This window comes from Nerophis ophidion, linkage group LG18, assembly GCF_033978795.1.
Source record: "Nerophis ophidion isolate RoL-2023_Sa linkage group LG18, RoL_Noph_v1.0, whole genome shotgun sequence".
NCBI classification, from domain to species: Eukaryota; Metazoa; Chordata; class Actinopteri; order Syngnathiformes; family Syngnathidae; genus Nerophis; species Nerophis ophidion.
Genome location: NC_084628.1, coordinates 30,882,938 through 30,899,581, shown reverse-complemented (window position 1 = coordinate 30,899,581; position 16,644 = coordinate 30,882,938). Strand labels below are relative to the sequence as shown.

The following is a 16,644-nucleotide window of genomic DNA, read 5'->3' as shown; positions in this document are numbered from 1 at the left end:
GTGAGCTTTATTGTCTATACCAGGGCTCACCAACGCGGTGCTCGCGGGCACCAGGTAGCCCGTAAGGACCAGATGAGTCGCCCGCTGGCCTGTTCTAAACATAACTCAAATAGCAGCACTTACCAGTGAGCTGCCTCTGTTTTTTAAATTTGATTTATTTACTAGCAAGCTGGTCTCGCTTTGCTCGACATTTTTAATTCTAAGAGAGACAAAACTCAAATAGAATTTGAAAATACAAGAAAATATTTGAAAGACTTGGTCTTCACTTGTTTAAATAAATTCATTTTTTTTTTTTACTTTGCTTCTTATAACTTTCAGAAAGACAATTTTAGAGAAAAAACACAAACTTAAAAATGATTTGGGGATTTTTAAACACATATAACTTTTTACTTTTGAAAATCCTTCCTCTTTTTTCCTGACAATTTAAATCAATGTTCAAGTAAATTTATTTTTTTTATTGTAAAGAATAATAAATACATTTTAATTTAATTCTTCATTTTAGCTTCTGTTTTTTCGACAAAGAATATTTGTGAAATATTTCTTCAAACTTATTATGATTAAAATTCCCCCAAAATATTGCGGCACATCTAGAAAACCTGTAGAATCAAATTTAAATCTTATTTCAAAGTCTTTTGAATTTCTTCAAAAATTTTTGTTCTGGAAAATCTAGAAGAAATAATGATTTGTCTTTGTTAGAAATGTAGCTTGGTCCAATTTGTCATATATTCTAACAAAGTGCAGATTGGATTTTAACCTATTTAAAACATGTCATCAAAATTCTAAAATGAATCTTAATCAGGAAAAATTATTAATGATGTTCCATAAATTATTTTTAATTTTTTTTCAAAAAGATTCCAATTAGCCAGTTTTTCTCCTTTTTTTGGTCGAATTTTGAATTCAAACGAGTCGAAATTGAAGATAAACTATGTTTTAAAATTTAATTTTCATTTTTTTCGTGTTTTCTCCTCTTTTAAACCGTTCTAGTAAGTGTTTTTTTCATCATTTATTCTGTACAAAAAACCTTCCGTAAAAGGAAAAAAAATGTACGACGGAATGACAGACAGAAATACCCATTATTTTATATATAGAGATTTATTTATTAAAGGTAAATTGAGCAAATTGGGTATTTCTGGCAATTTATTTAAGTGTGTATCAAACTGGTAGCCCTTTGCATTAATCAGTACCCAAGAAGTAGCTCTTGCTTTCAAAAGGTTGGTGACCCCTGATTTAGAGGGATGTGATAATCAAACACTCTAGAAGTGTAGAATAATAGAGTATATAAGACCATTGACCGAGTGTGTGTACCTTCAGTGATGAATGATGAGCAGATGCAGAGTTTGGAGAGTTTTCTTTAGCTCGCTTTCCATGCTTATGTACTCACTGTCCACTGTGTCCAGGTACTTGGAAAATGTTTTCGTGCCATTAGCTGTTTGACGCCGGTATCATGCTAATTAGCTGCCTGAAACTGGGTGACTCCCCTGTAGAAATAGCCTGCATGTCTTCTAGCACATACGCTGCAATGGCTCTATCAATGTTGTCCTGGCTCGCAGTCTCTCCGTTCAAATCCTTAGGTGGAGGTGGAGGTGAAGTATTGTTAAGTGTCTGTGTCTCTCTTTACCATCTTTGTCGAAGCATGGTGCTTTTGTAGCTGTTTCAGCAGATTTGAATTGCTGTTTTGGGCGGCAGATATGATCTTTCATCCAAGACACAACTTACATTTAATTAAAACATTCTTTTCTTTGTGCTCGACAAAAGAAAAGTAGTGAGAATATCTCCATGTTAAGAAACTCGTCTTCTGCTCCAGCATGATGTCTTGGTAGTAAACACACACACACACACACACACACACACACACACACACACACACACACACACACACACACACACACACACACACACACACACACACACAAAGTGTAGTATAGTAATTTGTAATATTGTATAGTGCATAAATGTTAAGTTTAGTAGTAGTAATATTGCAAAGTGTAGTATTGTAAATTGTTGTGGTAGTATAGTTAATGTAGTATTGTAAAGTGTTCTAATGTAAAGTGTAATAGTAGTAGTATTGTAAAGTCTAGTAACGAAATGTGTTGTGGTCATATAGTAAATTGTAGTATTGTAAAGTGTGATGAAACGTGTAGTAGTAGTAGTGGTGGCAATAGTAGTAGTAGTAGTAGTAGTAGTAGTATTGTAAAGTGTAATAATGACTTGTGTTATAGTTGTATTGTAGTATTGTAAAGTGTAGTAATGTAAAGTGTTGTGGTTGTGTAGTAAATTGTAGTATTGAAAAGTGTAGTAATGTAAAGTGTTGTGGTTGTAAAGTAAATTGTAGTATTGTAAGGTGTAGTGATGTAACGTGTAGTAGTTGTAGTAGTGGTGGTGGTAGTAGTAATAGTAGTAGTAGTAGTATTGTAAAGTGTAATAATGTCTTTTGTTATAGTGGTATAGTACATTGTAGTATTGTAAAGTGTAGTAATGTAAAGTGTTGTGGTTGTATAGTAAATTGCAGTATTGAAAAGTGTAGTAATGTAAAGTGTTGTGGTTGTAAAGTAAATTGTTGTATTGTAAAGTGTAGTGATGTAACGTGTAGTAGTAGTAGTGGTGGTAGTAGTAATAGTAGTGGTAGTAGTAGTAGTAGTAGTAGTAGTAGTAGTGTTGTAAAGTGTAATAATGTCTTGAGTTATGGTGGTATAGTACATTGTAGTATTGTAAAGTGTAGTGATGTAAAGTGTTGTGGTTGTACAGTAAATTGTAGTATTGAAAAGTGTAGTAATGTAAAGTGTTGTAGTTGGAAAGTAAATTGTAGTATTGTAAAGTGTAGTGATGTAACGTGTAGTAGTAGTAGTGGTGGTAGAAGTAATAGTAGTAGTATTGTAAAGTGTAATAATCTCCTGTGTTATAGTGGTATAGTACATTGTAGTATTGTAAAGTGTAGTAATGTAAAGTGTTGTAGTTGTTTAGTAAATTCTAGTATTGAAACATGTAGTAATGTAAAGTGTTGTGGTTGTAAAGTAAATTGTAGTATTGTAAAGTGTAGTGATGTAACGTGTAGTAGTGGTGGTAGTAGTAATAGTAGTAGTAGTAGTATTGTAAAGTGGAATAATGCCTTGTGTTATAGTGGTATAGTACATTGTAGTATTGTAAAGTGTAGTAATGTAAAGTGTTGTGGTTGTATAGTAAATTCTAGTATTGAAAAGTGTAGTAATGTAAAGTTTTGTGGTTGAAAAGTAAATTGTAGTATTGTAAAGTGTAGTGATGTAACGTGTAGTAGTAGTAGTAGTGGTGGTAGTAGTAATAGTAGTAGTAGTAGTAGTATTGTAAAGTGTAATAATGTATTGTTTTATAGTGGCATAGTACATTGTAGTATTGTAAAGTGTAGTAAAGTAAATATTGTAAAGTGTAATAATGTATTGTTTTATAGTGGTATAGTACATTGTAGTATTGTAAAGTGTAGTAATGTAAAGTGTTGTGGTTGTGAAGTAAATTGTAGTATTGTAAAGTTTAGTGATGTAACGTGTAGTAGTGGTGGTAGTAGTAGTAGTTGTAATAGTAGTAGTATTGTAATGTGTAATAATGTCTTGTGTTGTAATGGTCTAGTAAATTGTAGTAATGTGAAGTGTGGTAGTATTAATAGTAATAGTAGAAGTAATGTAAAGCATAATGATGTAATGTGTAGGTGTAAAATTGTAAAGTGCGGTAATGTAAAGTGTTGTGGGGTAGTAGTAGTAGCATTGTAAAGTGTAGTAATGTAAGGTATAGTAGTAGTAGTTATAGTAGTACTAGTAGTATTGCAAAGTGCTATGGTTGTATAGTAAATTGTAGCATTGTAACATGTAGTATTGTTAAGTGTAATGTTAGTATAGTGTAAAGTTTTGTAGTATTAGTGTAAAGTGTAGTAGTAGTAGTAATAGTAGTTGTATTATTATTATTATTATTATTATTATTAGTAGTAGTAGTAGTAGTAGTATGTGTGTGAATGGTGATATTGAGAGTCAGTATTATTTAATGTCATCATGTCCTCACACTATTTTATCTGATCTAATAGTAGTGTAAAGTGTAGTAGTGGTAGTAGTAGTAGTAATATAAGCAGTAGTGGTAGTAGTAGTAGTAGTAATATTATTATTGTTATTATTATTATTATTATTAATATTAGTAGTAGTAGTAGTAATAATAATTTGCGATGAGGTGGCGACTTGTCCAGGGTGTACACCGCCTTCCGCCCGATTGTAGCTGAGATAGGCGCCAGCGCCCCCCGTGACCCGAAAAGGGAATAAGCGGTAGTAAATGGATGGATGGATTATGATATTTATCACAATGGATTCGATTTATATAGCGCTTTTCTAGACATTTAAAGTGCTTAACAGAGAAGTGAGAAGCCATCGTTCATTGATGGTGATGGAGGTGGTGGTGGTGGTGGTGGTGGTAGTGGTGGTGATGGTGGTGGTGATGGTGGTGGTGGTAGTAGTGGTGGTAAGCTCCTTTTTGTAGCCACTGCTGCCCTGGGGTAGACTGACAGGAGCGTGGCTGCCAGTTTGCGCTTACGACCCCTCAGACCACAACCTATCATTCATCATTCATTCATTCACCAGTGTGAGCGGCACTGAGGGCGAGGGTGAAGTGTCCTACCCAAGGACACAACGGCAGCGATTTGAATGTCAAGAGGCTGGGAGCGAACCTGCAACTCTCAGGTTTCTGGCTGCTCTACTCACTACACCATGCAACCCCAAGTAGTAGTAATATTTGTAGTAGTAGTAGTAGTAGTAGTAGTAGTAGTAGTAGTAATAGTAATAGTAGTACTAGTAATATTACCAGTACTATTAGTAGTAGTAGTAGTATTTGTGTATCAATTAATGTCATCATGTCCTCACACTATTTTATCTTCTTTTCTTCAAGTCAACAAGGAAACCTTCAAACTCCCACATGTTTACTTCTTCTTCTTCTTCTTCTCCTTCTTCTTCTTCTTCTCTCTTTCCTCTCCTTCTTCTCCTCCTCCTTCTTTTTGTCCTTCATCTCCTTCTCCTTTTCCTTCTCCTTCTTTTTCTCCTCTTTCTCCTTTTCATTTTACTTTTTTCTCATTCTCCTTCCCCTCTTTTTTTATCCTTCTCATCTTTCTCCTTCTTCTCCTTCTCACTCTCCTTCTCTTTTTCTTCTCCTTCTCATGTTCTGTCTTCTTCTTCTTTCTCCTTCTCTTTCACCTTCACTTTCTCCTTCTTCTTCTTCTTCTTCTTCTTCTCCTTCTCTTTCTTCTCCTTTTTCTTTTTCTTCTTCTTTTACTTTTTCTTTTTCTTCTTCTTCTTCTTCTTCTCATTCTTGTCCTTCTTGTCCTCCTCCTCCTCCTCCTCCTTCTTTTTTCCTTCTTCTTCTCCTTCTTATCATCCTTCTTATCTTTCTCCTTCTTATTCTCCTTATTCTTCTCCATTTCCTTTTCCTCCTTCTCCTTCTCATCCTTCTTCTCATTTTCCCACTCCTTGTTATCCTTTTCCTTCTTCTCCTTTTCCTCCTCCTCTTTCTCCTTCTTCTTTTTCTTCTTCTTCTGTAAACATATTGTGTATTTATTATATTCGTACTAATAATCTATGTTCTGTTTATTTTATTATATCTACAAACATTCTGTATTTCTTTTATAAGAACTTATAATATATGTTGTGTTTACTTGATTTTATTAGTATTTATAAGTTGCATGTACTTTATTATACCAGTACACACATTGTAATTATATCAATACTAAAATCTATGTTGTGTGTACTTTATTATATCAATACAAACATTGCATATTTATTATATCAGTACTAATAATATTTATTGTGTGTACTTTATTATATCAGTACAAACATTGTGTATTTATTATATCAGTACTAAAAATCTATATTGTGTGTACTTTATTATATCAGTACTAATAATATAAGCTCTGTGTACTTTATTATATCAGTACACACATTGTGTATTTATTATAGCAGTACTAATAATCTATATTGTGTGTACTCTATTATATCAGTACACACATTGTGTATTTATTATAGCAGTACTAATAATCTATAATGTGTGGACTTTATTATATCAGCACCTATACTGTGTATTTATTATATCAGTAGTAATAATCTATGTTGTGTGTACTTTATTATATCAGTACGAACATTGTGTATTTATTATATAAGTAGTAATACTATATATTGTGTGTACTTTATTATATCAGTACACATAGTGTGTATTTATTATATCAGTACTAATAATCTATGCTGTGTGTACTTTATTATTTAGTTGAGTTAAAGTTAAAGTACCAATGATAGTCAAAACACACTAATTGTGGTGAAATTAGTCCTCTGCATTTCCCCTTGTTCACGCTTGGAGGTGAGGGGAGCAGTGGGCAGCAGTGGTGGCTGTGCCCGGCAATCAATTTTTGGTGATTTAACCCCCAATTCCAACCCTTAATGCTGAGTGCCAAGCAGGGAGTAATGGGTCCCATTTTTATAGTCTTTGGTATGACTCGGCCGGGGTTTGAACTCACAACCTACCGATTTTAGGGCGGACACTCTAACCACAAGGCCACTAAGCAGGTTATCATATCAGTACTAATAATCTATATTGTGTGTACTTTGTTATACTGGACAAAAATATAAAGACAACACTTGAGTTTTTGCTGCCACGTGCCTGAGTGGAAGTCAAAGAAGTAAAACTTTGACTCTACATACAAAAGACTAAATATTGTCGACAAATCTGTTTTAGTGAGTATTTCTTCTTTGCCAAGATAATCCCTCCCACTTCACAGGTGTGACACATCAAGATGATGATTAAATGACTGCACAGGTGTGCCTTAGGCTGCCACAATTAAAGTCCACTCTCAGGTTGTTGATTGTAGAATGTTGCTTCATTCCTCTTTAATGTATGTGCCAAGTTCTTGGATGTTGCTCCACTCCTCTTCAATGACTGTGCCAAGTTCTTGGGTGTTGTTCCACTCCTCTTCAATAACCGTGCCAAGTTCTTAGATTTTGCTCCACTCCTTTTTGAAGTATGTGCCAAGTTCTTAGATGTTGTTCCATGCCTCTTTAATGTATGTGCCAAGTTCTTGGATGTTGCTCCACTCCTCTTCAATGACTGTGCCAAGTTTTTGGATGTTGCTCCACTCCTCTTCGATGTCTGTGCCAATTTATTCAATGTTGCGCCACTCTTCTTCCATGTCTGTGCCGAGTTCTTAAATGTTGCTCCACTCCTCTTCAATTACTGTGCCAAGTTCTTGAATGTTGCTCCACTCTTCAATTACTGTGCCAAGTTCTTGGATGTTGCTCCACTCCTCTTCAATGACTGTGCCAAGTTCTTGGTTGTTGATCCACTCCTCTCCGATGTCAGTGCCAAGTTCTTGGATGTTGCTCCACTCCTTTTCAATGTCCTTGCCAAGTTCCTGGATGTTTGCCACTCTTCTTCAATGACTGTGCCAAGTTCTTGAATGTTCCTCCACTCTTCAATGTCTGTGCCAAGTTTTTGGACGTTGCTCCACTCCTCTTCAGTAGCTGTGCCATGTTATTGGATGTTGCTCCACTCCTCTTCAGTGGCTGTGCCAAGTTCTTGGATGTTGACTGGAAGTGGAACACACAGTGGAATACGTCGACCCACATCATCCCAACCGTGTTCCGTGGCTTACATGTCCACTGAGGATGCTGCCGTGTAAGAACTGGGATGTTTTCAGCTCCCAGGAATTATGTACAGATCCTTGCAACATGGGGCCGTGCATTGTGCTACTACAAGAGGTGATGGTCTCTGGTGAATGGCACAAGAATGGGCCTCAGGATCCCATCACTCAAGTCAGTTTTGACGAGGAACCGTATAAAGGTGGGAACACTGATGAAGACCATGAGCATGCAGATGAACTTCCCTGAGACGGATTCTCACAGTTGGTGCAGAAGTTATTTGCTTATGCAAACCAATTGAAGCAGCAGCTGTCTGGGTGGCTGGTCTCAAACGATCATGGAGGTGCACCTGCTGGATGTAGAGGTCCTAGCCTGGTTTGGTTAGACATGGTCTGCGGTTGTGAGGCCGGTTGGATGTACCGCCAAATTCTATGAAATGCCTTATGGTAAAGAAATGAACGTTCAATTCATGGGTAACAGCTCTGGTGGACGTTCCTGCAGTCAGCATGCCGACTGTATACTCCCTCAGAACTTGTGACACATGCGGCATTAAGCTGTGTAAAAAAAGTGCACCTGTCAGAGTGACCTTTTATTGTGGCAGCCTAAGGCACACCTGTGTAATCATTTAAAGGCCTACTGAAATGAGATGTTCTTATTTAAACGGGGATAGCAGGTCCATTCTATGTGTCATACTTGATCCTTTCGCGATATTGCCATATTTTTGCTGAAAGGATTTAGTAGAGAACATCTATGATAAAGTTCGCAACTTTTGGTCGCTAACAGAAAAGCCCTGTCTTTACCGGAAGTGGCAGACGATGATGTCACACGTGTGGGGGCTCCTTACATCTTCACATTGTTTTTAATGGGAGCCTCCAACAAAAAGTGCTTTTCGGATCGAGAAAACGACAATTTCCCCATTAATTTGAGCGAGGATGAAAGATTTGTGTTTGAGGATATTGATAGCGACGGACTAGAAAAAAAAAATAAAGTGATTGCATTGGGACGGATTCCGATCTTTTTAGACACATTTACTAGGATAATTCTGGGAAATCCCTTATCTTTCTATTGTGTTGCTAGTGTTTTAGTGAGTTTAACAGTACCTGATAGTCGGAAGTGTACGTCCACGGCCGGGTGTTGACGCGCAGTGTCTCAGGGAAGTCGACGGCAGCTTTATGGGCAGCACAAGCTCAGCTGATCTCCCGTAAGAAGCGACTTTTTACCACAATTTTCTCACCGAAACCTGCTGGTTGACATTCGGTCGGGATCCATGTTCGCTTGAACGCGCTCTGATCCATAGTAAAGTCTCACCTCCGGAAATTTTAAACAAGGAATCACCGTGTGTTTGTGTGGCTAAAGGCTAAAGCTTCCCAACTCCATCTTTCTACTTTGACTTCTCCAATATTAATTGAACAAATTGCAAAAGATTCAGCAACACAGATCTCCAAAATACTGTGTAATTATGCCGTTAAAGCAGACGACTTTTAGCTGTGTGTGTGTGCAGCGCTCATATTTCCTAACAGTCCGTGACGTCACGTGTACACGTCATCATTACACAACGTTTTTAAGAAGGAACTCCCGGAAAATTGCAATTTAGTAAACTAAAAAGGCCGTATTGGCATGTGTTGCAATGTTAATATTTCATCATTGATATGTAAACTATCAGACTGCGTGGTGGGTAGTAGTGGGTTTCAGTACTGTAGGCCTTTAATCATCATCTTGATGTGCCACACCTGTGAGGTGGGAGGGATTATCTTGGCAAAGGAGAAATGCTCACTAACACAGATTTATAAATAATATTTGTGTATATAGTCTTTGACTTCAACTCAGGAACTCAAGTGTTGTCTTTATATTTTTGTTTAGTACTAATAATATATGTTATATGTACATGTTCTGTGTACTTTATATCAGCACTAATAATATATGTTCTGTGTTCTTTATATCAGTACTAATAATATATGTTCCCTGTACTTTATATCAGTACTAATTATATATGTTCTGTGTACTTTATATCAGTACTAATTATATATGTTCTGTGTACTTTATATCATTACTAATAATATACACTAAGTTGTGTGTACTTTATCAGTGTAAATAATGTAAGCTATGTACTTAGTTGAAAGAATGTAAGTTGTATATACTGTATGAATACTATTTGAAATATTGTAGGTTTTGTGTACTTCATGTGTATTATTTCATATATGTGTGTGTACTTTATGAATATAAGTTGAAGTAATCTAAGTGTTGTTACATTTCTGATTATTATTTTTATTAAAAAAAAAAAGAAGTTATTGGTGTGCAGCGTTGACATTTATGAATATGAAAATGGATAATTTGTGTCGACATTTATGAATAAGAAAATTGATAATTTGTGTCGACATTTATGAATAAGAATGTTGATATTTTGTGTTTACATTTATGAATAAGAATATTAATATTGTGTCCACACAGGACATCACAGTTACTTGTGTGCAGGACGTAACGACTGCATCGTGGACAAGATCCGCAGGAAGAATTGTCCTGCGTGTCGTCTGCGAAAGTGTTACCAGGCAGGAATGATGCTGGGAGGTAACGTCTCTTCATGACAAAGATATGATCAATATCTTCATATATTATTAATAAACAATGAAAACATGTGGCCCATGTGAAGACTTGGAGGACATAAAACAGTCAAAACAAATCCAAGTGAACCTGCATTCTTTCTCTTGGCCAGCAAGGGACAAGAGTTATGACATCATTTATCAGTTATGAAAATCATAGAGACGTTTTGTAGTGAGACACAACAGTAGTCGGCCATTTGCTTTTCTTACTTGTTTGTTGTTTTCCCCACACATCATGTAACAGATGAACATTATTGATCTTCATTTTTCACAATAATGTAGCAGATGAACATTATTTATGTTCTTATTTCACTATAATGTAACAGATGAACATTATTTATGTTCGTATTTTACAAAAAAAAGAAAATTAAAGTTATTTATGATGCACTTTGATATTTCACAATAATGTAACATATGAACAGTGTGTTCTTATTTCACAAAATTGTAAGAAAATGAACATTATTTAAGATCTACTTTCTTGATATTTCACAATAGTGTAACAGATGAACAATATTTCTGTTCATATTTCACTATAATGTAATAGATTAACATTATTTATGTTCATATTTCACAATTATGTAACAGATGAACATTATTTATGTTCATATTTCAGAAAAATTTAAGAACATGAACATTATTTATGATACACTTGTTCATATTTCACAATAATGTAACAGATGAACATTATTTATGTTCGTATTTTACAAAAAATGTATGAAAATGAACATTATTTATGATGCACTTTGATATTTAGCAATAATGTACCATATGAACATTGTGTTCATATTTCACAAAAATTTAAGAAAATTAACATTATTTAAGATCCACTTTCTTGATATTTCACAATAGTGTAACAGATGAACAATATTTATGTTCATATTTCACTATAATGTAATAGATTAACATTATTTATGTTCATATTTCACAATTATGTAACAGATTAACATTATTTATGTTCATATTTCACAAAAATTTAAGAACATGAACATTATTTATGATACACTTGTTCATATTTCACAATAATGTAACAGATGAACATTATTTATGTTCATATTTTACAAAAAATGTATGAAAATGAACATTATTTATGATGCACTTTGATATTTAGCAATAATGTACCATATGAACATTGTGTTCATATTTCACAAAAATCTAAGAAAATTAACATTATTTAAGATCCACTTTCTTGATATTTCACAATAGTGTAAAAGATGAACAATATTTATGTTCGTATTTCACTATAATGTAATAGATGAACATTATTTATGTTCATATTTCACAATTATGTAACAGATCAACATTATTTGTGTTCATATTTCACAAGAATTTAAGAAAATTATTTATGATACACTTGTTCATATTTCACAATAATATAACAGATGAACATTAAGTACGATCCACTTTCTTGATATTTCACAATAATGTAACAGATGAACAATATTTATGTTCATATTTCATAATAATGTAACAGATGTACAATATGTATGTTTATATTTCACAACAATGTAACAGATTGACATTATATATGTTCATATTTCACAATAATTCATCTGTTACATTATGGTGAAATACCAAGAAAGTGGATTGTACTTAATGTTCATCTGTTATATTATTGTGAAATATGAACAAGTGTATCATAAATAATGTTCATTTTCTTCGATTTTTGTGAAATATGAACATAAATAATGTTCATCTCTTACATTATTGTGAAATATCAAGAATATGAATCATAAATAATGTTCATCTGTTACATTGTTGTGAAATATTATTATAATGTTCATCTGTTACATTATTGTGAAATATGAACATATATAATGTCAATCTGTTACATTGTTGTGAAATATAAACATACATATTGTACATCTGTTACATTATTATGAAATATGAACATAAATATTGTTCATCTGTTACATTATTGTGAAATATCAAGAAAGTGGATCGTACTTAATGTTCATCTGTTATATTATTGTGAAATATGAACAAGTGTATCATAAATAATTTTCTTAAATTCTTGTGAAATATGAACACAAATAATGTTGATCTGTTACATAATAATATAACAGATGAACATTAAGTACAATCCACTTTCTTGGTATTTCACCATAATGTAACAGATGAACAATATTTATGTTCATATTTCATAATAATATAACAGATGTACAATATTTATGTTCATATTTAACAACAATGTAACAGATTAACATTATATATGTTCATATTTCACATTAATGTAACAGATGAACATCATATTAATATTTCACAAGAATGTAACATGAATATTATTTATGATTCACGTTCTTGATATTTCACCATAATGTAACAGATGAACAATATATATGTTCATATTTCATAATAATGTAACAGATGGACGATATTTATGTTCATATTTCACAATAATGTAACGGATTAACATTATATATGTTCATATTTCACAATAATGTAACATATGAACATTATATCAATATTTCACAAGAATGTAACATATGAACATTATTTATGATTCACGTTCTTGATATTTCACAATAATATAAGAGATGAACATTATATTAATATTTCACAAGAATGTAACATATGAACATTATTTATGATTCACGTTCTTGATATTTCACAATAATATAAGAGATGAACATTATTTATGTTCATATTTCACAAAGAAATAAGAAACATAACATTTATTATCCACCTGTTCATATTTCACAGGAATCTCACAGATGAACATTTTGTATGATCCACTTTTTTGATATTTTACAAAATTGTAACAGATGAACAATATGTATGTTCAAATTGAACAATAATGTAACAGATCAACATTATTTATGTTCAAATTGAACAATAATGTAACAGATTAACATTATTTATGTTAAAATTTCACAATAATGCAACAGATGACAATTTATTTTTATAGTTCACAATAATGTAACAGATTAACATTATTTATGTTCATATTTCAAAATAATGTAACAGATGAACATTATTTATGAACCACTTTCTTGATATTTCCCAATATTGTAACATATGAACAATATTTATGTTCATATTTCACAATAATGTAACAGATGAACATCAGTTATATTCATATTTCACAATAATGTAACAGCTAAACATTATTTATATTCCACTTGCACTAAAATGCAAGATAATTAACATTATTTAAGACCAACTTTGTTCATATTTCACAATAATGTAACATATGTACATTATTTCTGTTCATATTTACAATAACGTAACAGATGAACAATATTTATGTTCATATTTCACAATGTAACAGATTAAAATTATTTCTGTTCATATTTCACAATAATGTCACAGATTAACATTACTTATGTTCATATTTCACATTAATGTAACTGATGAACACTATTTACGTTCATATTTCACAATAATGTAACAGGGGAACATTATGTTCATATTTCACAATAATGTAACAGATGAACATTATTTATGATTCACTTTCTTGATATTTCAAAATCATGTAACAGATGAACATTATTTGTGTTCATATTTCACAATACTGTAACAGATAAAAAATGTTTTTTGTTCATATTTTACAGTAATGTAACAGATTAACATTATTTCTGTTCATATTTCATAATAATGTAACAGATGTACAATACTTATGTTCATATTTCACAACAATGTAAGAGATTAACGTTATATATGTTCATCCATCCATCCATTTTTTACCGCTTATTCCCTTTTGGGGTCGCGGGGGGCGCTGGCGCCTATCTCAGCTACAATCAGGCGGAAGGGGGGTTGTACACCCTGGACAAGTCGCCACCTCACCACAGATATATTTCACAATAATGTAACAGAGGAACATTGTATTAATATTTCACAAGAATGTAACATATGAACATTATTTATGATTCACGTTCTTGACATTGAACAATAATGTAACAGATTAACATTATATATGTTCATATTTCACAATAATGTAACAGATTGACATTATTTATGATTCATGTTCTTGATATTTCACACTAATGTAACAGATGAACATAATTGTCTTCATATTTCATAATAATGTAACATATCAACATTATTTATGTTCTATTTTCAAAGAAATGCTAGAAAATGAACATTATTTAAAAAAATATCCACTTTCTTGATATTTCACAATAATGTAACAGATGAACAATATTTATGTTCATATTTAAAAATAATGTAACAGGTGAACATTATTTGTGTTCATATTTCACAATAATGTACCAATGAAAATTATTTATGTTCATATATCACAATAATGTAAAAGATGAATATTATTTATGATCCACCTTCTTGATATTTCACAATAATGTAACAGATGAACGTTATTAATGATTCACGTTCTTGATATTTCACAATCATGTAACAGATGAACATTATTTGTGTTCATATTTCACAATAATGTAACAAATGAAAATTATTTATGTTCATATATCACAATAATGTAACAGATAAATATCATTTTTGATTCACTTTTTTGATATTTCACAATAATGTAACAGATGAACATGATTTATGTTCAGACTTCACAATAATGTGACATGAACATTATATATGTTCATATTTCACAATAATGTAACATGAACATTATATATGTTCATATTTCACAATAATGTAACAGATGAACATGATAATAATAATTAATATTCATGCTTGACTGAAGAAAATCATCAGTTTGTGTGAGCACGCAGACTTAACTGCAGAGGGTGAGTGGCGTGTGATATCTGCATGAGTGAGAGCTATTGATGTGTTCCCAGGCAGGAAGCTGAAGCGCTTCGGGGCCTACAAGGCCTTGGGTCTGAGTCCGTCCATGGTGTTCCAGTCCCACCTGGGCGACCCCCCCGGCCTGCCGCCCGTGGCATGCGTGCATGACGTGCAGTACTCGCACCAGATGGTGGGGATCCTGGAGAACATCGAGCCAGAGATGGTCTACTCGGGCTATGACAGCCTGCAGGCTGAAGGTCCTCACCTGCTGCTCAACAGCCTCAACCGCCTGTGTGAGAAGCAGCTGCTGTGGATCGTCAAGTGGTCCAAGTCACTGCCAGGTAAATATCCTGTCTTTGCTGCAATGGAGCGGCTCCACACTGTGTATGGAGACACATCAGTGTTACTGTGGGCTTAAAAGTTGTTCACATCCTCACTTTCATGAATGTGACTGGAGGCGGTCCTTTGAATCATGTGACCATGGTGGGAGGTCACCTGTTGCAGGTGTTAGTCTCAATAACAAACATCTTCCTAGTCCCTTCCTGCTCCGTCACTGGTTGTCCTCAGTGACATGCTGCTAGCAGGATGTATGCAAATAACTCTTTTAAAAGATGTCATATGTGTCTTTTAATGATGTAAAGTGTGGTATTTTGCAACAAGTTGAATTGTAGTTGGATTCAAAAAATATTAAAAAGTATTTTACATAAATAATGAAAACTATTCTGCCGAGGACCCAAATTCAGATTTCTGACCAGTCGACTCTTTTTTCATTCACCGCAAAGTGTTATTGAAATATTTCAGGGTTTGTTTAAAAAAAAACCACATACTGTGTATACACACACATTATTTATATACATATATATGCACATATACATATATAACTTATACATATGTGTATGTATACTGTATATATGTATGTATGTACTATATGTATGTTTATCTTTATATATATATATATATACATACATGCATACACACATATATATATACATACATAGTGCATTTATATATGTGTGTACATATGTGTGTATGTATGTATATATACATGTATATGTATGTATATATGTATAAATACATACACACACACACATATATATATATATATATATATACACATACATATATACATTTATAACTGTATACAAACATATATACAAACCCCGTTTCCATATGAGTTGGAAAATTGTGTTAGATGTAAATATAAACGAAATACAATGATTTGCAAATCCTTTTCAACCCATATTCAATTGAATGCACTACAAAGACAAGATATTTGATGTTCAAACTGATAAACTTGATCTTTTTTGCAAATAATAATTAACTTAGAATTTCATGTCTGCAACACGTGCCAAAGTAGTTGGGAAAGGGCATGTTCACCACTGTGTTACATCACCTTTTCTTTTAACAACACTCAATAAACGTTTGGGAACTGAGGAAACTAATTGTTGAAGCTTTGAAAGTGGAATTCTTTCCCATTATTGTTTTGTGTAGAGCTTCAGTTGTTCAACAGTCTGGGGTCTCCGCTGTCGTATTTTACGCTTCATAATGCGCCACACATTTTTGATGGGAGACAGGTGGGCCAGGAAAGTAGCCGCACTCTTTTACTAAGAAGCCACGCTGTTGTAACACGTGGTTTGGCATTGTCTTGCTGAAATAAGCAGGGGCGTCCATTATAACGTTGCTTGGATGACAACATATGTTGCTCCAAAACCTGTATGGACCATTCAGCATTAATG

The 16,644-nt window shown here is 33.1% G+C and overlaps 1 protein-coding gene across 1 annotated transcript in view; it reads left to right on the top strand.

The window, feature by feature from the left end:
• LOC133537109 (progesterone receptor-like) overlaps window positions 1-16,644 on the top strand; it is a 47,329-nt gene that overhangs the window by 13,817 nt on the left and 16,868 nt on the right. Inside the window, exons 3-4 of the mRNA XM_061877974.1 lie at window positions 10,071-10,187; window positions 14,962-15,249. Of these exons, the coding sequence (XP_061733958.1) occupies window positions 10,071-10,187; window positions 14,962-15,249 (405 nt within the window). The remainder of the gene's footprint in view (window positions 1-10,070; window positions 10,188-14,961; window positions 15,250-16,644) is intronic.